The 24881-nt window shown below is 36.6% G+C and overlaps 1 protein-coding gene across 3 annotated transcripts in view; it reads right to left on the minus strand.

Moving 5' to 3' along the window:
• Positions 1–4192: 4192 nt before the first annotated feature.
• Positions 4193–24881, minus strand: part of LOC149142720 (uncharacterized) — a 517619-nt gene continuing 496930 nt past the window's right edge. The window contains exon 19 of one of the 3 annotated variants that reach the window (XM_089447323.1): positions 4193–4463. In XM_089447323.1, the coding sequence (XP_089303449.1) occupies positions 4324–4463 (140 nt within the window). In that variant the 3' untranslated portion in view covers positions 4193–4323. The remainder of the gene's footprint in view (positions 4464–24881) is intronic. The other 2 variants (XM_089447324.1, XR_016264192.1) reach the window with 2 other exon arrangements.

Below are 24881 nucleotides of genomic sequence, written 5' to 3' on the forward strand. Positions count from 1 at the left end.
AATAATAATAATAATAATAATATTGATGATTAAGTCGAGATTGAATTATTAGGATTAATTAATGATAAGTTAAGTGATTTTCCTTCCAATATACTTGATTACCAATTGATGCAAGGTGATTTACTATTTTTGGAAAGTAATACTTCAGAAGCTAGACATGACTTTCTATTTTTAGAAAGTCACTTCAAAATTGTCAAAAATGAGATTTTATTTAAGGAAATTCATTTCCTAGCTGCCAATTTTCAACACCTATGAGTGGTATTTTTCTTCCAGATAATAGGGATTTCGTACCCCTATTGCATGCATCTTCGTGCCTTAGTAGATTGAGGACTTTGCGCCCTGATCTATTTCAAGGATCCAAGATTCCACACCTTAATCTTTTAAATATTTTAGATTCCATGCCCTAATATTTTTATTATAGATCGAAGACTCCACGTATTTATCTTTCATGGATTTAGTACTCCACACCCTAATTTCCATGGCTTCTCATCTACTATGCTTTGAAACTCTGCACTTCACCTTAAGGTATTGATTATGAGATCATACCCATCTGATGGTTCATTGGTAAGGTCTTGTTTCAAGACCTGCACACATCAAAATCTCATAGATCAATGAAATCAAATGAATTTCATAATGAAATTAACTTAATCACATTTTACCAAGAATTGTGCATGACTTCCACAATCATTTTGGTTTTGAAGAAATGACTTCCATAGTCATTTATAATTTGAGAGTTGAGTACAAGATTAAGCACATATAATCATGCAAATCATGTATCATCCATAAATCATAATTAACTATATGTTTCACATAACCATGATCATCCATGGATCAATGTCTCAATCCTGGATCACCATCCATGTCATACATCTATGTCAAAATTAGGATACCAAAAGAGAAAAGATCGATAATATGCACTTAACCAAAATTAGTCTTATACACAAAACCATAGATATTATCATAAGCACGCGACAACCATGTGGCCCAAACCAAGTCTATAACATACAAGCATATACATAAGTCCAACATGCATAATCTTTATATCTTGCATCACAATCACCCTCTCCAAGTGTCACCGAATTTGACTAACCAAGAAGGGACACTACATAATGCTACTCTATCCATTCACACTACAAATACACTATTCTTACTCATTCTTTTCAAAATTGAAAGTAGATAGGCAGGTTATTTTAGTCAGCATCTACCTTTACTAAAATTTGAAAGTAGATAAACAAGTGCTTAAAGTTCATGTTAAAATATTAAATAATTCATATGACATTCATGGTATTTTCTTCATAGAATTCAACATCATGATAAAATTTTGTGCTTTTCTAACTAAATTACCATTCAATATGAAGTGGCCTTGGTGTAGAAAAATATTCAAAGTGAGCGAGTTATATTCCTTGATGTATCATTTTTATTGGGAAAAAAAAACCTTTAGTATTAGTGGTTTATAAAATGTGGTAAGAAATTACCATTTGAACATGAATAAAATGTTAGAGGAAAAAGGAACCTAATTTTCATGGCTTGCCACAACTTTGAAGTAAGCAACCATTTTTTGCAAGATTAGGCTTTGCTGCCAAGGAGGTTATCTTCAACGTTTGAAAGAAATGTATAATTTCTTACACTCACCATCCTACAACAATTGCTTATAGGCAATGAATTTTGGATTATAAACTTGACCATACATTTGCTTAATTTAGAAAGTTTTTAATTAAATTATCATATTACTGTTGAAGGATGAAGAACACCATGAAAAAAACCATGGTTTAAGAATACTATGGGAAAAACCATGGATTGTCAAAATATGGAGTCCGAAAATGCTCAATTATTAACTTTATTTTATTTTTATGTAATTTGATCGAGTCAAAATGTTTACATAATAGGACTTGACAAGACACTATAACATCTCTTCCATACTAGGCTGGAGAGCGCCTCTCAATGCAAAAGAGGACATCTTATAAATAAGATGCATTTTATATAATAAATTAAAACTACTAAAATTAATGTATGTTATTTTATGACCGTTTTGAAGTTCACTTGAAATAATTTTAACATCATCTCCTATAAATAACATGCATTTTATATAATAAATTAAAACTACTTCCAAAATTACTACATGATATTTTATGACCATTTTGAATTTCACTTCATCCAATAATTTTAGCATTATGTCCATCTTGTTAGATTAAGTCGTTGCTTGCCAAGAGGTAGATGTACTTCCACAATGTATCATTAATTGGCAATTTCATTTTTTAGATACTTGATATGATTTACAAATACTAGATTCATTTTTTTCATCCTCTTAAATGAGGCTACAATGGCCTTTACTATGTTATTATTAATTAACAATTAATATAATTACAATTACTAGATTCATTTTTTTCTCTCTCCAGAAACAACAATACAATGGTCTTTGCTATGTTATTAATATGAATTACAATTACTAGATTCATTTTTTTTCCTCCCTCCATAAATGATGCTACAATGGTCTTTGTTGTGTTATGGATTGCAATTACTACTTTTTTCTCCCTCTAGTAAGTTTGTTAGCCCCATGGCAATCCATTTTTTTTCCTACCAAAAACAAAGTTTAAGTTTACATGTAGCCCCATTCCAAGTTGATTTTTAACAAATACAATAGTATTAAAAAACTCTTAAAATTAATTCCACAATGTGTCATTAATTAACAATTTCATTTTTCCGATGCTTAATATGAATTACAATTACCAAATTCATTTTTTTCTCCCTTCATAGACAATACTACAACAACCTTTGTTGTGTTATTATTAATTAAAATTCTCATTTTTCAGATGTTTAATATGGATTGCAACTACTAATTTTTTTTCTCCTTCCATGAATGAAGAACAATGGGCCTGCTAGCCCAATGATCATTCATAGAAAAAACAAAAAGTTAGTGTTTGGTGCAAAATATAGAAAGGTAGGCGCCATCCTTTTACATGATTTTGTTTTCTCATTTTTTGCCATATAATAATGACTTGATTGAGGCTTCTTAACATGTGTGATGCACATGAATCATCACAAATAACTTTATATTGTAATACAACAATATTTGTTATCAATGAAATATATGGAGATTTGGAGTTGTCCACCTTTAGCCAAATGACTCTTCCTCCAAGCCTAAAGCAGAGAGGCTCCACCTCTAATGGATGCCACTAAGCCTTATTTATGGATAACAACACTTGTGGGGCCAACATGTCTATCTAGTTCCCAAGAACAGCATGACCATTGAGAACAAATGAAGCATTAGGGTTGAGTGAACATCTAGGTGGCACAAGTCCATTTACTAGACATTTTCTCATGCCAAAATAAAGCAACACCAAAATATTACAAATCAATAATGCATATGTTGGATGAAAAAACATGTAATAATGATTTAAGGAATTACACTAAGGTGTATGCAAATTATTCCCATATGCTTTCATTGTGATGGTATACACCTTACTTTTTGTTATTAAATAATGAATTTATGGTTAGTGCACTGCGATTATATTGCATGATAGCATTGAAAAAGTTCCTATTAAATCTTAGCTTCACATAAATAATGTCACCATTGTTGCAAGTATTGTGATATGAGGTAATTAATTATTCAAACAACAATAATATGCATTATGGATTCATTAAAAGCATAGTCAATTATTTAATTAATTATAATCATAGTTGGTTTAACATAAGTATTGATTAATTAACCATTATACCAACACAATCAATTATTTAGTTCATCATGCATCATTTACAATAGGTTTAAAATTGGAATGATTCTATTCAATAGTAAAACAATGATCCATAATAAAATAGTTAAGCAAAAAGACAATTATTATAGGTTTGTCCATTTAATTTTAATATCATAGATTTTTATTTTGTCTACTCAATATGCAAAATATGTTTATTTTTGTTAATATATAGACAATATTAACTAGTTATTTAGCACTTTGTTACAATATAGGTATATGTAATAAATTACAAAACACTAAATTGAATTGTAATATGTTGTTTCTAATGTAAACATCTGCAAATATGAAGTCTCCACACTAAACCTAGTTTGATAATTAATTTATATTCACAACGAAACAAAGTGCTCATAATATCAAATACCCCCACAACAAACCTTGATTTGACAATTAACTTTTGTTTACAACAAAACAAAATGAAAATAACTTCAAATAATCACATCAACATCAAGGGCATGATCATTTATTATTCCTTTGGTATACATCTCAAAATAATACCTCAAATATCATTTCCAAAATAAAATCTCCATATCATATATATATAGCATTCCATAATTGCATCAACATGAGAACCTTATTTCCGACAATGGGACAGCTTCTCAAAGATACTCTTTAGAGAATAATATGCTTCTTTATAAGTAGAAAATAGATAATCAAGTGCTAGAGAGTCTTCGTGAGAAGGCTGGTAAGTTTGACGTACTTTCAACCAATCTCCTAAAACAACAACAACAAAAAAATTCTTAGTTTAGAAAAAATCTCAATCAAATTAAGGAAGGAATATCTTCTACACATCTTCAACCTTTTGCATACAATAGAACATTTCAATGCATAAAGAGGATAACCAATGGTTTTTAATTTAAACCTCTTTAGTCTAGCATAGAGTTTCACCCTCACTCCAAAGAATCTAGTCTGAAAACATTTTCTTACTATGCTACGAAAATAACATGTTTCTCCACACCAGGATCCTAATTACATGGAGCTAAGGACTACTACCTAATTCATTGGAAGGGAAATAGCCCTTAGTGTGGTAGATTCTACAAACATTTTCCTCGAAGGATGAGATGATGAGATAAATGAATTATCTTAGTTTTAGTCATTTATTTATTGCATTATTTGTAGAGAGATTGCTTTTAACATTTTCATGTGAGGAATCTTATAGTAGGAAATTAAACCTAATGTAGGAAATGGGGATTTTAAGAAGATATTTATTCTTAGTCAATAAGTTGTCATAATCTTTTACTGTAAACATGGACTAATGGCCCATGGGTAATATAAAGATAACCACATTTTCAAAGAAATCTCTCACTTAGGAGTCTCATTCTTCTGTTAAGAGGAGGCCGAGATGGCTTAAGCATACACTAAGAGATGCTCAGGAGCATGTGGAGGCTCCTACGAGCACTTTCAGGGAAAGCAAACCATCGAGATAGTTTCCTAATTGTATGGCACTCATGAGTGACATCATTGACTTTGAGCCTAGTGGTTATGAGGATGTAATAGGCCAGTAGGTAGAGATGAATTATGTGGTGGAGTATGTATCCATCATGAAGAATGATATGTGGGATATTGCATTGAGGCCAAAGGGGAAATTAGTGGTTAGTTCGAGGTGGATCTATAAAATCAAGCACTTGTAGATGGCAGTATTGAGAAGCATAAGGCTAGTTTTGTGGTGAGAGGATTTTCCCAAAAGGAGGGAGTGGAATATGAGGAGACATTTGCTCCAATTGCTAGGTATAGTTCTGTTAGGGTTGTTATATCTATTGCTTCAAAGGTGAGGTGGAGGATACATCATGTGGATGTGGAGACAACCTTCCTCAATAGGTTGATTGAGTAAGAGGTGTACATTGAGTAGTCGTAAGGATTTGTGGTTCATGGGAGAGGATCTCATGTATCATTAGAGAAATTTTGAGGTAAAAAATAGGTCTCAAAACAAAATTGTACAACAAAATCAACTTTATAAGAACCGATATGATTCAATATGATGATGTCAACCATGGGAGATGATTCACCATTTTTGGAGTAAAATGATAAAAAGATAAAAAATTAACGTTTTCAACTTATCTCCCTATGATTTTGCTCAAATTTTGAGCGGGAGCACTCATTGGATGCAAAATTGAATTTTGCATACCCATGTTGCATACATTTGATGGATACTACTACACGAAAATGTGAAATACATGAAAAAATGTGATTGCAATCATGTTTTCTCATGTATTTTACATTTTTTGTGTAGTAGGGTCCATCAAAAGTATGTAACATGGGTACTCCTTGGATGCAAAATTAAATTTCGCATCTAATGAGTGTTCCCACTCGAAATTTGAGTAAAAGCATAGGGAGAAATTGAAAATACGAGTTGAAAAAATAGTTTTTTCTTTCTTCCCTCCAAAACTTGATGAGGTAATCTAATCTTATTTTATTATTTCCACTATTATTTTATAATATTCATTAGGAGACCGATTTTAGACCTCAAAATTTCTCTAATGACATGTTAAAGAAGGCACTATATAGACTCAACTAGGTACTTAGAGCTTGGTACTTGAGGATTGATGGGTATCTGCTAGACATGGGCTTCACAAAGAATGAGGTGGATCCCAACTTGTATTATACACTTGTTGGAGATGGTGCACTCATCTTGGTGTTGTATGTTGATGATCTATTTCTCATAGGGTTAGAGAAGCTCATAAATATGTGCAAGCATGATCTTGCTACAATGTTTGAGATGAAGGACGTCGACATGATACACTACTTTTTGAAATTGGAGGTTTGGTAGCATACATGTGAATTTTTTCTAGGATAAGGAAAATATCCAATGGATATATTGAGCAGATTCAAGATGGTGGATTGCAAGCCTATGTCTACACCTATGGTCACCAATCAGAGGAAGCTTAATACTTCAAAGTCAGAGTGGTGGATCTCACATTGTACAGACAATTGATAGGTTTCGTGATGTATCTGATCAACACTAGGCCAAATATGTGCTTTGTTGTGAATACCCTGAGCTAATTTGTGGTGGGGCCAAGGATGGTGCATTGAGTGGCAGCGAAGCATGTGCTTAGGTATCTATGAGGTACATTGGAGTATGGGATGAGATATGTTAGGAGTGGCAAAGTGCAGTTGTAGGGATACACAGACTTAGACTAGGATGGGAGTGTAGTGGACAGGAAAAGAACTTTAGGGTGCTACGTTAGTTTGAAATCATTGATTTCATGGTTTAGCAAGAAGTAGAGTCCAGTGAGCTTAGTTTAGTAGGGGCTAAGTACACGGCAATGAGTTTGGTGAGTTGTGAGGCCATTTTGATTCGCAAGATGCTCACAAGGTTATTTGGTTTTGAGTTGGATCCCATAATGATTCACTGCAAGAATTAGAGTTGTATTAAACTCTTGAGAATCCAGTGTTTCATGATAGGTCCAAGCACATAGAAATCAAATACCACTTCATTAGAGACAACGAGGAGCTATGAAGCTTCAATACATATCCACAGACGGGCAAATTGCATATATTCTCACCAAGCCCTTGATGAAAGTAATGTTTATCTTTTACAAGAATAAGTTGGGGGTAATACAAAATACCTTCCTTGCTAGGAGGGAGTGTTGATGTTGATAGCTCAGACAAGCGCTTTTGCATAGGCTAAGTGTCAAGCATGCAAAAGATGTCCAAAACACTCTCTAGGTACTTGCTCATGTTTTTCTTCGTATGTGGTTGACGGTACTTAGAGATTGGTGATCGCTACATCCACAAAATATTTGTACTAGGCAGGTCTACCCGAAAATATCACTTCATGTCGACTCAACCATAAAGCCTAATCCCAAGAGTGTCAAGAGAATTGAATCCATGACCTCTCAATAGAAGAGGTGCTTTAACGATGGGGACTTGACCAATTAAGCTAACCCTCAGGACTATGTACTTGCTCATGTTCAGTGACTTTCATGATTTCTTTCCTAAGATTAACTTAGGAAAAAAACATTAATTCATTAATTGATTAATGTTGGCTATTAAGCTAAGGTTTATAATGAAAAATGAATTCAATTAATTTTAGTGAATTAGATATAATCTCTCTTGTTGATCTAAGTAGGTTAGGATTTAATCATAGTCGTCCATTAATTTGGATATTGAGGGTTAGGGATTTGGAGCCTGAATGAAATTCATAAAAGAAGCCTAAAGGAGAGGTGAAGAGACATACATTCTTGAGAGAGCGATTTTCTCAAGTGAGAGACACAAGACTGAAGATTCGTGAAAAGTGTGCAACTACAGGATTTGTGTGAGCACATGTTTGCAGGTTGAGCGCACAAGAGGAGGGTCGAGACTCATATATGGACACACTGAGAGTGTGTTGTGTGGAGGAGGAAGCCAAAACTGTTGAAGCTGAGTTCCAGTAGGTAGGCCGAGAGGGTTGACATTAGACATGGGATGAGGTTGAGTTGCTATAGGGGTGCCCAAATTACGAAGGATAACTAGCACAAACTGTATTTATAAGGAGGCCGAGTTGCTAGATTCTACTATTGTATTTTTGTGTATTATATATGGGTCGATTTACTTGTTAAAGAAGGCCCTAATTTTCTTGAGTAATAGAAAAGTGAAGGAGAATTTTTGGACAAATTTATGTTGTGTTTTGTGACCAATTTTTAGTATATTTCCACTACATTTTTTTTTGTAAGCTTGGCAAGAACTTTTTCATTCATTTTCTTCAAAAAGGACATGTTACAACCAAAATTCAAGTGGTTAGGTGGCCTCAACCTGCTCAGAGGGAAACCCGATTTGTTGGCCACCTAACTACATTATAGGCCATCCAAAAACAAAAAAGTTTAAGATTGTCTAGCAAAGATATATATGTCTGAGTATCTTTAAACCTTCTACATTCTAAATAACTAAAACTAGAAAGCATAATCTGCAAATACTTCATATGACAAAATTAAAAACCAAAAACTAATCCAAACATGCTACTAGTCATCAGAAGAATCCACTGGAACTGGATCCTTCACACTCGAACCAGGTAGTTATGTTTGTGGGAGGCACGGAATATGTCTCTCAATGTGACTGAGGTGATCATTCTGTGGTTGGAGTTGGAACTAAATCAATTGAAATTCCTTATGAATTTCCGAAAGTCCATGATCAGTCTTGGAAGAATCAACAAGAGGGTTAGCCAAGACTTTGGCTACTATATTCTTCATTAACCAATAGAGATATATTGTTTGTTTATATTGTGAAGACCTGCCTCTAGAATGACTTGGGTCGGGCACCAAATCCTGCCAATCACCTAAATCAATATCTGTTTCTGCTGCCTATTGGTTCAACTCAGCTTCCCAACCCGAAATTAACTGGCAAACCTGTGACAGAGTACCAATTTGAAATGTTTGAGCTGCATCTCAGATGAGTTGTGAACTGGTTTTGTGACCTCTTCTCCTCATTGGGCGAGGTTAGGGTTGACTAACTTCGCGACTCGGCCCCAACTTCCTACCACGTCCATGACCTCCACCAGTCGGAGAGTCTTTGACAGAGGAGGGGCGAGCCATGTGATTGTTTAAATTTGGACCATGAGGATGACAGACCTTGGGACAGGGCATTATAACCTCGAGCTCGTAGTGGGTGACAAACTTAAAGTTATAAAACCCTCTCAGTACAAATAAACTTGAAAGGATACCATGGCATAAATGCAGATAACAGTGAGTATAAGGTTTGTCTACCCAACAATTGTCTTGGAAAATGCTTTGGATCTGGCACAGGAGTCTAGAGACAACCACCCAAGGCTCCCCAAGTCGTCTTAGGATAGGATAAAGAGACATACTAAGAAAAACCATATCCGGGAGATCCCAATACTTATTGACCAGCAAAACTAGTGAGCAGTCAAGGTAGAAAACACAGGCATCCATGCATGATATATAAATAAAATGCTAGACCAGAAAACCCCAATACATCCCCATGCGAGATAGCAAGATTCCAAAATAAATAGAAACAATAGTGCAGTATTCAAAAAACCCATCATGAAAACCCATTGTTTCCTTCCAACAATCACGGGTGAGCTTCCCGCTTACCCTAGGCATCGAAATATAAACACTTCTTCGGTGATAAAACAAAGGAATTGAGCGAACAGGGGAGGTGGAACAAGAGAAGCTTGGAAAAGAAACATACCTGTTGAGATAGAATGTTTAGAGAAGGAGGTCGACAACACCCTGGTGGCAGATTGCTTGGAGCTCCTTCTCAATCAAATGTTGCTCTGCAAAAGAACCTGTAATCTTATCCTTTCTCAAAGCATGAAAACTGCGAATTAATGTTGAAGGATTGGCATCATAAAACCCCGACGCAGAAACGGTCCTACCACCTTCCTCTATGCCATTAAAGATATGCATGTGCGATGCCACCTCTCCATACGACTCAAGTTTGTGAGGGTTGGAGTGAAGCCACCCTCCAACCTTGCCCTTCATCACCTTAATCATGGCGACGATCCCAATGCAACCAGCTGACCCCGGTTAGGGCCGCTACAAATTATTTAAGTTAAATGCCAATGTATTTTTTATTCAACGTTTTACAAAAATATTAATTTGTTTAGGTGAATTTAATTTTTGGGTATAAAATAAATTGCCAAGAATAATTAATTAGATCTAATAATGAAAAATTAACTTTCACTAGATGATCAACCTTTAGTAACTTGCTTTGATCTTGATGCAAGTTGAAAAATGTCCTTCAATGAAGAAATTGAGAAACTTTCTAACTCATCTCTCATGCTAGTCCTGAAATAAATTTGATGTGAACGATGTCCTCAGAGTCATCACTGTTAATATTGATGGAGAGCTTAAAGGCCTAGATGAATTTCTAAAATATCTGTCAAGTGAATTGTCTACATTGCAACCAAAATCCAACAAAATATATTTCTAGTCTAATAGGTATAATAACTTGAAAGAATGACCTTGAAATCATCACAAGTGCGAATGGGTGGCTGATTTATACATGTTAGGGTCTAGGTGTGCATTTGCCCTGAGGTGAAGGCTCACTCCTTCATATCCACTTGATCACTAGTATATTCTAAACTTCAATCAAGGTGGCTTGGCCCTTGAGATAAGCTTCAAGATTGTAGAGCCATGAATTCAACTTGTCTCCATTAAGGGACTTGTAAAAATTTGGGACAAAGATATTTGTGTCCAACTCGAAGGATTGAGAAGAAAGAAATTAACTAAAGGTATGACATGTGACTTTGTAGGATTTATTGTAAGGTCTTTTTTCCTAGTTATTAATTATTGGAACATAATCATTCTACCATGCATCATCTTAACTTGAGACTTGTTTTCTTATCATCTCTGTACAAAAAGTTTCTCTAATAGGATTTTCTTTATTGCCATTATTGTTCTTGCATCTAATCTATCAAGAAATCAATGCTATTGGAGTGTTAGGAACTTTATGAAGAACCAAAAATGCAAAATTAAAATAAGGCTTTTACAAAACTAGAGCTAAAATTATATCACCACTAATAAAAATCACAGTAAAGTCCCCACTTGAAGAACTAAAAGTGCCATTAGTACCACATGCTTAATACATGCTCATTGAAAATTTGATCCATGGTAATATTTTCTTTAGAAATTAGTGGTAACAATATTAAAAACCCATGGTAACATGGAAAAGAATCCATAGTGTTATAAGCCATGAAGGAGTATTGTAGTTGTGAGAAAATTGAAAAAGAAATTATAAATGGATGGAAAAAATCAAGTGACAGAAAGAAGGAATCAATGAGATGTAGATCACTCAATAAATGAGTTTAGAGGAAATTTTTAGGAGAAACAAGACACGCCTTAGCATATTTTGGCACATATTCTCAGTGCTACATTATGATGATAACTTCCTTAATGGTCGTGTTACCTCTTAGGTTCTAAGGTAGTGTAAATGTCCCAAAGAAAAAGTTGTGAGACCACAAGGGTGACTTAGAAAAATTACCCATTATCACGTTGGTATCCTTGTCTTTCTCTTTAGGCTGACTCTCCGCCTCAATGGGGGCTTTCCCTATGATGAGATTACCAAAGATAAACAAAGAGGCACAAAGTGATACAAGATATTTTCCTTAGTAAAACAATGTATGATATATTTTGCAAAAATAGGTGATGGTAGATTGCTAAGACTAGTGTCAATCCAAGGGCTATGGAGTCAAATAATAGAATGCTATGAACATAAATATAAATAATAATATAATAAATTAACTCATAATTAAAATAAATAATAAATAATAATTAGTATAATGAAATGACATGTCTAAAAAGTGAAAGGGTACTCCGCTTAGGAATATATACAAGGCCCTATATTGTATCATATCATATCAATTTTTCATATATTTATTCAATGTATTATTATTTAATCTTCAATGGATATCTTTATTTTCCAAATATTCTGGATTAGTAGTTAGTGAGCCATATTTGGCTATCGCATTTGGTATCAGAGTGAAATATGATCTCGACTTTTAGTCACTAGAACCTTGGTCAAAATTCCAATTCCCTTAACAACCTACTTAACAACCTACTTGTTCTTTTGACACAACCACATTTTTTCAAAATTTCTCCAACTCTAAAGTCCTTGACCACCATCAACCTTTGGCCATCTTTAAATTCAAAAGTCTACTAAAGACATAATTTTACTGCAAGTTCAAAGGAAAAAAGAAAGAAAAAACCACAAAGGAGAAATAAAGAAAAATCAGGTTCACAACTACACATTTAAGCCATCGACTCGCCTCAATTATAGATGCATTTGTGTCAATTGTACATTATCCATACATTGTCATACCAAAAATTTGCATTTGTACCAGGCTGTCATATAATTCTCTGTCGCAGCTGTACCAATTCATCATGTCCGTACAAATACAGATAAATAAAAAAATCAATAACTACCACAACCCATATGTTGTGCCATCGTATCGATCAACTGAATCTGTTCCATAACCACCTTACATTTCTGTGCAATAGTCCCCATTTCTAGCAGTGAGAAGAAAAAAATGCAAATCCATAGAAGCATATTTTAAAGGAATTATAAGTGGATAATAACTAGGTTGAGGTCCGTATGAGGTTTAACAATTGATAATTTAATTGTGACCCCTACATTGTCGAATAACTGGGTTAAGGCTAGTATGAGGTTTAAAAATCGATAATTAAATTGTGACTACTACACTACCTAAAATTTGGTCATCAAAGGTGTATACATGGAGAGTCAACAGGTCTAAATCATGGGCATATAAGACACGACCCATCACAAGGATTCATGCCCACCAAGCTCCATCACAACTAATCAACGTCTAGATAAGTCATGTTGTTTCGATTCTCGACATATTATTAAAATAATAAAATAAGATGTTTATAGAGTAATCTTTTCACTGTAGAAGGAATTATTATTGATCAGCATAAATTTAAAATTTATTTTAAATAGGATTTAACATGAGTTGATAGGGATCTAATTTGATCTAACATGAGTGGATAGGGATCTAATTTTTTCACGTGTAAATTTTTTTATGAGCTGACATGATTTAAATGTTATATATATATATATTTAGATTTTTAGATTTTTTTTATTTGACTTGGGCATATAAGACACGACCCATCACAAGGATTCATGCCCACCAAGCTCCATCACAACTAATCAACGTCTAGATAAGTCATGTTGTTTCGATTCTCGACATATTATTAAAATAATAAAATAAGATGTTTATAGAGTAATCTTTTCACTGTAGAAGGAATTATTATTGATCAGCATAAATTTAAAATTTATTTTAAATAGGATTTAACATGAGTTGATAGGGATCTAATTTGATCTAACATGAGTGGATAGGGATCTAATTTTTTCACGTGTAAATTTTTTTATGAGCTGACATGATTTAAATGTTATATATATATATATTTAGATTTTTAGATTTTTTTTATTTGACTTGGGCATATAAGACACGACCCATCACAAGGATTCATGCCCACCAAGCTCCATCACAACTAATCAACGTCTAGATAAGTCATGTTGTTTCGATTCTCGACATATTATTAAAATAATAAAATAAGATGTTTATAGAGTAATCTTTTCACTGTAGAAGGAATTATTATTGATCAGCATAAATTTAAAATTTATTTTAAATAGGATTTAACATGAGTTGATAGGGATCTAATTTGATCTAACATGAGTGGATAGGGATCTAATTTTTTCACGTGTAAATTTTTTTATGAGCTGACATGATTTAAATGTTATATATATATATATTTAGATTTTTAGATTTTTTTTATTTGACTGATATAAATAAAATTTTAACTTTAATGATAAACAGACATTGTTACACATCATACTGGGCTGTAGAAGATTTAAATATTTATATTATTTTTTTATTTTTTTAGATTTTTAAATTTTTTTATTTGAATAATATAAATAAAATTTCAATTTACTAAGCTGTAGAATAAACCTCTCGACTTAATCACTTATATGTACTTCTAAAAATAATAAAATTAAAGTGAAAAAAAAACCATAAATCTAAATTGTGCTATATCATTATAGATTAATCGAACCTAAATAAATATAGACTAGTCGAACCTAAATAATTATGTAGAAAATACAATGATGATTATCGCATCAAAATTTTTAGAATTAACTAAGTGAATACACGGTTACTTTTTAAAAGGTGAAGAAGGGATAATTCGTTAGTATTGAGATAAAAGGGTGATTTAAGTTTCGGGAAGTATTTAATTGTTCAAAAGATCTCCATTCAATTTTAATAAGATGAATGCAGATTTTCTTATAAAGATTGTTTAATTTCATTATGTTCTAGATTATTTTTTTTCTATATTATAAGATGAATGTAGATTTTTTTATAAAGATTGTTTAATTTCATCATGTTGTAGATTATTTATATTATAAAGAAAAATTGAAGAAAAATAGATTCATATTGTTAGAGTAGTGAATAATAACAGAAATTATATTAATATTTATTTGATAAATTAATTAATTCTAAAATTAAATATAGGCGAAAAAGAACATATTTTTTGTAAGAGACAATATAGAATTAAAGACTTGCAAGTGACAATTGATTATTATGAATGTATATCTCAATTTAATGTTACAACTATGTATAAAGAAGAGATTGGCATAATTTTATTAAACACAAAAAAAGTTTTTGATTTTTCCCTACAAGAAGAAGACAACCATTTAGGACATTACAATGAAGTGTGATTAGATAGTATCTTCATTAAAAGATCAAGAAGATATATCAAAAGTGACCTTTCAATAAAATCAAAAGTCAATAATAAATATGCAAAAATAATTCAATGAAGTTATTACAGATAAAAATGAGGAAATTTCTCATTTATAAGATCAGTGAAAAATTACTTACACAAGTCAAGAAGTCCAAGGCTAGGGATAAAAAATTAGAAATAAAAGGAAGGTATAGAGAAGAAATTCAATGAAGGCATAGTAGAACAAGATGAAGAAAATTTTCGCTTGAAGAGCCTTAATCAAAATTTGTTAGAAGAAATTAGAACATTTAAAAATGAGAAACTTTAGTATCAAAACATTAAATATATAGTTTATAAATTAGAATATGAAGAACTTTCATGTCTCAGGAATCATAATCAAAATCTACTCACTCAAATCAAGAAGCTTAAGCATTATTTGAAGACATTTTCGGAAGAAATCACATTGATAGATTTAGGCCGACGTGTTTGAACCAACCAGTGTGGTTCATCATCAGGACAAAATGAACAATCAGATCATAGCTCCAAGTTAAATAGAGAGTCAGGACCATGTAACAACTATAGGGGAAACAACTAAAAAACGGCTATTTTTTAACAGCGATAGGGGAAACGACGAAAAAATGACTATTTTTGACTGGATAGGAAAATGGGACAAATTATTATTATTTGTTAATAATTAACAATAAAATAATAAATCAAATATGGTATGTAATTATAAATAACCAACATCTCCTTATAAGTCAAAAAACATTTTTTTGACTTATAAGGGTCATGTTGGTTATTTATAATTACATACTATATTTGATTTATTATATAAATAATAATAATTTGTCCCATTTTCCTATCTAGTCAAAAATCGCCGTTTTTTCGCTATTTCCCCTATAGCTGTTAAAAAGTAGCTGTTTTTTAGTTATTTCCCCTATCACTGTTACATGGTCCTGACTCCCTATTTAACTTGGAGCTATGATATGATTGTTCATGTTGTCTTGATGATGAACCACACTAGTTGGTTCGAAACACGTCGGCCTAATTCTACCAATGTGATTTCTTCCGAAAATGTCTTCAAATAATCGAAATATGGATCACAGAAGCTTGAGTTTAATTAAGCTTAAGAATGATAAACATTCTTTGGAAAACATAATAGAACAACTTATCCAGATCGAAGATTGACACCCCAAATATCACTCAGATGCCAGAACACTGAGCTCACTTTGCTTAAGCATTGGAGATTCTTGATGATGTACCCAACAAACACAACATGGCCCCAGATTGGCCTTGATACTATTTGATAGACATGCCTTGACCCAGAGTCTAGACAATGATGATAATCCCTCTGGATGATTAGAGAGGGCTTGTACTACCTCATGGAGCCCCAATGCTACAAAGAGAGTGCACTATGCTATCTAGATGGCACCCATGGATATGACACCCATGGAGATGACACATGGCACCGAGAGCTGGATTTTGGACACATGGAGATGTTTTGAGGATCTTTCCTCAATTCATGGTTGATCATGGTGGTTAGAGATACATCTAGCCTTTGTATTACACTTTTGGAGCCTTATTAATCTTGAAAGAGCATGAAATCTTTGCTTAGAGACGGATTTTAGATCACATGTGTGAGAATTAGTGGCATATTTTGCTTTATTGAGCTATTGGGTTGGCTTGTCACCCATTTATTTGATGTCTATTCAAAATCAAACTTGTTATAGGACTTTGAGTTGGATTAGTGGATGTGATAGCCATCCTATAAAATGAGGATCATGTGAAAATTCCTTCACTCAAGGAACCCCTATTGCAGCAAAACTGAATTTACTTCTCCTACTTGATTTTATTATACATTATCAAGTTATTCTCTGAAAAAAACTGAAGTAAATTACTTTTGCAGCCTACACCAATTTAATTTGATTACATGAAAGAAGAAACTGAGCAAAGAACAAGATACATAGGACACAATTATTTTTGAACAAAATAGTCCCCGGAAAAACCCAATGCGGGAAAACTGGTGCAACAACTATGAGGGTTTTATATTATTAAGCAGTAGTTCTAAATACAATGTTGGTTGCCCTCCCGACAATCTAGTGACAGAAAATATAATGGCAGAAAACTGAGTGAGATTACCTCACTTCATCAGGAAGATTCCAGCAGCAGAACTGGCTAACCCCGACTATCTCTGCGCTGGCCCTGCTTAGGCTCTATGCCAACTTCTGCGCTATCTCTTCTGCCTCCTAGAAATTCTGCTTCAACCTCTCTTGGCTGTTCCGACAACTCCCCGGTAGTTTCCAGCTTTCTGCGTGAGGGCAACTTCACTTCTGCGCTAGCCCTTCTGGCTCTGCATCAAGATTGCATGGGCCCAGACTGGCCGAGCGCCAATCCCTCTAGATGTTGCGTTGCCTCCACTAGTGGATCTTCGCCTCTCTGCTCAATATTCCTGAACTATCCCTACCCCTCTGCTGCAAAATGATCACTCAGTTCGAATTTCTCAGCTTCTTAGCCCCAGAAACTGAACTCCAGATCAATTCATTCTCTCCGTGTGTGTTTCTAAATGAATCCCAAGCCTCCTTATACTTTTCTCGTTGAGACTTCAACGATTGAGATTAAATCTCTAATTAACGACTAAGATTAAAACTTGACTTGATCCACTTTCTAAAACATTGTCACCCATATTTTGATTAATACTCGCTAATACTTTAATTTTTGTAAGTTTGGACTTAGGAACCCCATTAAAAATATTAATTTTTTTAATAAAATACAATCCGGGTGGAATTTCACCAAACGATTTCTGGGTTCTTTAGAACTCATGCGGCTTAGCCTCTCCACCAATTTTCATGGCTAGATCACATCCGATGCTACCAAAAACTAACACTCCCTCTTAGCGAGGAATGTGCTTTAGCAACAATGTCCAACTGCATGCTGCTCTATCTCTAAAGCATCTCCTTTTCGTACTGTTGCTGCCACCAACACTGTGTTGTTGCTGCTACTGTATTGCTGCCCATGACACTGTCACTGCCACTGACACTGCTGCATCTGTACTACAACTCCCTCTGCATCTGTTGCTAACACTGGCATTGCTAGCTTTGCACTACGTCATTTTTCAATTGTTGCTACTCAGCAACAGAAAAGCATCCAAAATTCCTGAACTAATTGTGTTCAACATAATACCATGTCAATGTTGGAATTTCGCTGCTACTAGTCTCTGACCCTCTGAATCTCTTGCGCTGTTGCTGACTTCTGCACTGTGCCATTTGCACTGCTGCCAACCTTGCTTTGCGCTGATCAGTCCCTAGTCTCAGGCTACTGTGGAAATTTCTAAGTCCGACACATCATAAATCCTTACTGCATTATCTAGTTTATTATCTCCTACTTGTTCTTTCCATTAACAAGTTATTTATAAATATAAATACCGAAATAAACACAAATGCAACCTTCACACATATACAGATCAACAACTGAAATAATTGAGACAATCACACAAGGGACACCATTATTTTTGGACAATCATCCCCCGAAAAACCCAATGCGAGAAAACTGGTGCAACAAATATGAGGGTTTTTATTATTACTTAGATTTCTGAATACAATTAGGGTGCCAAAAATGGTTCACCCTTCAGAGATTTTCCTTGGCAGAAGTACCTCTCCTCGGAGACAGATATTTCGACTGATTAGCAATCGGATGATTGATCCCACAACAACTTAGACAGTTCCTTAGCTGGACAACGAACGTTGCTCCAAGCTTCTCTCTGGAACTGTGTCACCCTCTACGGCTCTGCGTTTGCCTTTCAGCTCCCAGTTTGCCCCACGGAAATTCCTCAGCGCTGCCTCTTCAACCCAACATCAGCCCTGCAACTCTCTGCGCTGCCTGCGTCAGCCTCTGCATTAGCCTCTTGGCCCTCTGCATCACCTGCACTGGCCTCCTCAGTGTCTGCGTCAGCCTTCCAAGGTTCTGTGCTGTCTCTCCGACACTTTCTCTACCTCTCTTATATGTATTCTCGGCCTTCTGTCGAACTGCCCCTCACTGCAATAGATCGCTAATTCGATTTCTCAGCAAACCTTGCCCCAAAAAATCGAATTCTTGATCAACTTGGTGTATCTCTAACTGACCCTCAAGCCTCTTATACTTTTCTTGTTGACGATTCAACGACCAAGATTAAGTCCCTAATCAATGACTAAGATTAGATTTGGCTTGATCCTCGTTATTTAGAACCTTTTCACCCATATTATATTAATACACATTAATATTTTAATTTTCCTAAGTTTAGACTTAGGGTCTCATTACAAATATTAATTATTTTAATATCTCTCCATTTGGGTGGAATTTCCCCAAACAATTTCTGGGTCTTGGAAATCTCATGTGCCTTAGCCTCTCCACCAATTTGCATTGCTACAGCACATTTGATGCTACCAAAAATCAACACTCCCTCTTAGCAAGGAATGTGCTCTTAGTAACGCTTCACCATGGAAGCATCACACTGATCTTCTGCACCGGTAACTGTGCTGATGCTTGGCTTGCTGCCTCACATCCCTTGCACTGCTGCTTCCTGTACTACTGCCCATGACACTGCGACTGCCACCTTTGTACTGCAGCTCCCTCTCAACATGTTCATCATGTTGCCCATTGCATTGCCACTGCTAATTGTTGCACTGCAACTCAGTTACCGAGAAGTAAGTAACTGACTTCTCCCAACCACTAACATCCCAGTCAGTCTGGAAGCCTCCTAATGCTGAAGCCACCTCTGTTGCTATCATGTGCTCCCTCTGTTGCCATTGCGCTGCTGCAAACACCTTTGTGTCTCTCGCACTGCTGCGCTACTACAAACTTCTGCACACTAGCCTTGCCTTGCTGCTCCACCACACTTTGCTCCACCCGACATCTGTCATCATGCTATTGTCGTTAAGGGCTCTTGTAGCCGGATGTGATCCAAGAGTTTGGGAACCTCAAGGATCTTGCCCGTAGTATGTAGTCCTCCTGACTACAACTCGATGTCTCCCCACCTCTTCTTTAGAGGTGCATGAGCACTCATGGCACAATTGTCATCATTATTGACCTCTTTCTCCACCTTAGTTGGAACTGCCTTTGAATCGGAAGCCTCTCCCTTGTTTTTCTTCCTGGGACACTGGGATGCATAATGTCCCAGCTCCCCACAATGGAAGCACTTAACCTTGGAGATGTCCTTCTTCTTCCTCTTCCCTTGTTGTCCTGCAGATGCTAGAGCCGCATCCTCCTCCTCTTTCTTGATTCGACCTCCCTTGCCACTACTCCCCACCTTGGTCATCCTCTTGATTTCTTCTTGGCGAAGAGTTGCCCACATCTCCTCCCAACCGGGAAGAGTAGCCCTGCCCAAAATACTTTGGACAAATGTCTCCCACTCCTCAGAGACTGCATTCAGGGCAGTCCTGACCATAAATTCTGGATCCAGTGTAGACCCCATGAAAGTAAGTTGGTTGCAAATCTCTTGCAACCTAAGAAGGAATCGATCTATCTGCTCTCCCTTCTGGTAGCATCAGATGTGCTCTAGCCATGAAAATTGGTGGAGACGCTAAGGCACATAAGATCTCCAAGACCCAGAAATAGTTTGGGGAAATTCCACCTGGTTGGAGAGATATTAAAATAATTAATATTTTTAATGGGGGGAGAGAAAATAGATCCGTTCCTTCTCAGATTGCAGGAGATTCGTGACCAACTTACTTCTGTGGGGTCTACATTGGATCCGGAGTTCATGGTGAGGACTGCTCTGAATGCAGTTTTCGAGGAGTGGGAGACATTTGTCCAAAGTATTTTGGGCAGGGCCACTCTTCCAAGATGGGAGGAGATGTGGGTAGCTCTTCGCCAAGAAGAGATCAAATGGATGACCAAGGCGGGGAGTAGTGGCAAGGGAGGTCGAATCAAGAAAGAGGAGGAGGAGGATGCAGCTCTAGCATCTGCGAGACAGCAAGGGAAGAGGAAGAAGGACATCTCCAAGGTGAAGTGCTTCCATTGTGGGGAGCTGGGACATTATGCATCCGAGTGTCCTAGGAAGAAAAACAAGGGAGAGGCTTTTGACTCCAAGGCAACTCCAGCTAAGGCGGAGAAAGAGGTTGAGACTAATGACGACTGTAATATGAGTGCTCATGCACCTCTAGAGAAGAGGTGGGGAGACATCGAATTGTAATCAGGAGGACTACAAACTAGGGGTAGGATCCTTGAGGTGCCCAAACTCTTGGATCATATTTGGCTAAGGGAGCCCTTAACAACAGTAGCAGAATGACAGGGGTCGGGTGGATAAAAGTGTGATTGAGAAGCAAGGAAGTGTTTGGGTGCAGAAATCTGAGGCAATGTAGTGGAGGTTGCAGCAATGCGAGAGGTACAGAGGTGTATGCAACAACAACAAAGGGAGCACAAAATAGTAGCATAGGCAGCTTCAGTTTCACAAGGCTTCTAGACTGACTGGGATGTCAGTATTTGAGAGAAGTCAGTTACCTACTTCTCGGTAACTAGGTTGCAGTGCAGCAATTAACAGTGGCAGTGGCAGTGTCATGGGTAGCAGTACAGGAAGCAACAGTGCAGATGATGTGAGGCAACAGTACAGGAAGCAACAATGCAGATGATGTGAGGCAGCAGGCCAAGCATCAGCACAGGTACTAATGCGGAGGATCAGTGTGATGTTTCCATGGTGAAGCATTACTAGAGCACATTTCTCGCTAAGAGGGTGTGTTGCTTTGTGGTAGCATTGGATGTGCTCTAGCCATGAAAATTGGTGGAGAGGCTAAGGCACATAAGATCTCCAAAACCCAGAAATGGTTTGGGGAAATTCCACCCGGTTGGAGTAATATTAAAATAATTAATATTTTTAATGGGGTTCCTAGGTCTAAACTAAGGAAAATTAAAATATTAATGGGTATTAAGATAAAAGTGGGTGAGAATGTTCTAAATGACATGGATCAAGCCAAATTTAATCTTAGCCGTTGATTAGGGACTTAATCTCGGTCGTTGAAGACTCAATAGGAAAAGTATGAGAAGAGGCTTGAGGGTCAGTTGGAGATACACCAAATTGATCAGTCAGTTTGATTTTCTGGAGTGGGGTTTGCTGAGAGAATCGAACTAGTGATCTATTGCAGTGAGGGGAAGTTCGACACGAGGCCGAGTATACATAGCAGAGAGGTAGAGATAGTGCCAGAGAGACAGCGCATAACTTGGAGAGGCTGACGTAGAGGTAGCTGGGAGCTACGTAGAAGCTGAAGATGCCAGTGTGGGTGACGCAGAGGGTTTGAGGGCTCACGCAGAGGCTAGCAGAGCTGAAGCATGGCCAAAAGGCAGCACCGAGAGATTTTTCGTGAGGCAGACTGAGTGCTGGTGAGCCGGGAAGGGTGACGCAGTCCCTGCAGAGTGACGCAAAGCAGTAGATAAGCTTGGAGCTGCTTTCACTGTCCAGCTAAGGAGTTGTTGTAGTTGCTGTGGGATCATTCATTCGGTGACTGATCAACCGAAATATCTGTCTTCGAGGAGAGGTACTACTGCTGAGGGCATTCTTTGTTGGGTGAGCCATTTCTGGCACCCTACTTGTGTTCAGAAATTGCATAATAATAAAAACCCTCATATCTGCTGCACCGATTTTCCCGCATTGGGTTTTTCCGGGGACGTCCAAAAATAACGGTGTCCCTTGTGTGTTTGTCTCAGTTATTTCAATTACTGATCTGTATATGAGTTAAGGTTTCATTTGTGTTTATTTCAGTATTTATATTTATAAATAACTTGTTAATGGAATAAACAAGTAGGAGAAATTAAACCAGATAATGTAGTAGGGATTTCTAACGTGTTAGACTTAGAAATTTCAACAAATCCCCCCATTAACCCATGCCCAGAAGTGCATGACAAGCAAACTACAATACTCAATTACCAAATGACAAGGCATACCTTTAGGTTCGGGAGGCCCACTTTCAAACATATGATCATGGCAGATAGGTGAGGGACCACATGGTTGTCTCAGGTAGCAGAGAAATGGCACAACAAGCTAGTTGGTAGCAGCAAGGGGTTGTTGTCTAACAGTTGAGGACCAACTTGGAGAAAATTTTCTCCTAGGGATATCACCCACAAAATGGTGGGTAACAAGTCTCATCATAGTCTGTGCCCTCAATCTGTGAGAAGTCCTGGTCACAAACTTAGCCTTGTACTTCTCCACACTCCCACCTACTCCATGCTTTACCTTGTACACCCAGCGTGAGCCAACTACTGATTTTCCCTTAGGTTGTGGCACAATCTCCCAAACATCGTTCTTCATGATGGAAGAACATTCCTCCACCATGGCATCTTGCCAGACCTGTTGAGAAGTTGCATCCTTATAACTAGAAAGCTCAGTTCCCACCACTCCTATCATTAGTGCCATATATCCTATGTACCTCTATAGCTGCTTGCTCTGTTTGAACATGGTGCTAGGAGCTTCAAACTGCTCCTGGGCCTCTTGAATCAACTTCTTAACCCACTTGGCTTTCTTCCTCCTTGTGCTAGGAGTCTCTAATTGATTAGTTGCTATCCCTCGTCCTGGTCTCTTCTCCTGTTGTGGATCCTGCTACGCGGCCCTCTTGCCACTTGGTTGAGACTTAATCTGTGAACTTGGCTGAGGCTCCTCCTAGGGAACGAGTAGCTCCTCCATCTTAGGTAGTCCAACTTGCTCTCGCTCTAAGGACTCCCTCAGAGCTCTGGACTCCTCAAACCTCACATCCCACTTGAGAACTGTCATCTTGAGTCTTGTTAGATACACCTTGTATGATTGAGTTGTCTCATTGTATCCTACGAAAATACCCTTTTAGGTTGTGGGCTCCAACTTCTTCCTCCTATATTTCAAAACATGGCAATAAACTTTTGTGCCAAAGATAAGAAAGTGTGAAAAATTAGGCTTCTTGCTTATGAAAGCCTCCTTCGGTGTAACTCGACCAAGAAATCTGTGTGGACTCCTGTTCTACAAAAATACTACAGTGTTGCATGCCTCTGCCCACAAAAACATAGGCAGTCCCTAATCATGCAACATGGCCTTGGCTGCTCCAACAATACTACGGTTCTTCCTCTCAGCCACCCCATTTTGCTAAGGGTTATGGGGTGCTATCAACTCTCTCCCAATGGCCTCCTTCATGCACAAATCCTTGAAGGCATTTGAGACATATTCTCCACCATTGTCACTCCTCATTGCCTTGATCTTCTTCCTGGTTAAGACCTCATCTTTCTTCTTCATAAAAAATATCCAAGTTTTTCGAGAATAATCATCAATGAAAGTAACATAATACATGTTTCTCATAAGAGACGAATAAGAGAAGGGCCTGCATACATCTGAATGCACCAACTCCAAAATCCCTTTGGCTCTGTTGTCTCAGCCCTGAAAAGAAGTCTTGGCATACTTACCAAGTGTGCACCCCTTGCACACATCATGTTCATCAAAACTGCATGCTGGTAATCTTGTGGCTATCTATTGAAGAATCTTCAATGCCCCATGATGCAAGTGTCCCATGCACTTGTGCCAAAGTTCTCCAACATCTCTACTCTGCTCACCACTTGCCTTGTTGCTCAAGGATTCACAAGTCTCTACCTGCAACCTGGAGAGGTTCCTCGTCCTCACACCTATCTGCTTCACTACTCCAAAAGCTAAGTGCTTGAGGTAAGCCTTGTGAAAAATCGGTTACTCGATTCCTACTACAACAAATTGATTATATTTCACCTAATTGTTAAATTAATTGAACAAGTTATTTGCAGTTTTCTACAACAAACACTGAAATACATACACTACAACATACACCAAAATAAAATGTGGAAACTAAATACAACACAAGAGAGAAATAATAAGCACACACATCTACACAGTTATTTTTGGACAAATGTCCCTGGCAAAACCCAATGCGGGAAAACCAGCGCATCAGCTCTGAGGGTTTTATTATTATGCAATAATAATTTCTGAATACAACTTCTGGATACCTTCCCGACA

Source organism: Pinus tabuliformis, chromosome X (genome assembly GCF_031772625.1).
Source record: "Pinus tabuliformis cultivar Carrire ecotype Pingquan chromosome X, CPIR1, whole genome shotgun sequence".
Classification (NCBI taxonomy): Eukaryota; Viridiplantae; Streptophyta; class Pinopsida; order Pinales; family Pinaceae; genus Pinus; species Pinus tabuliformis.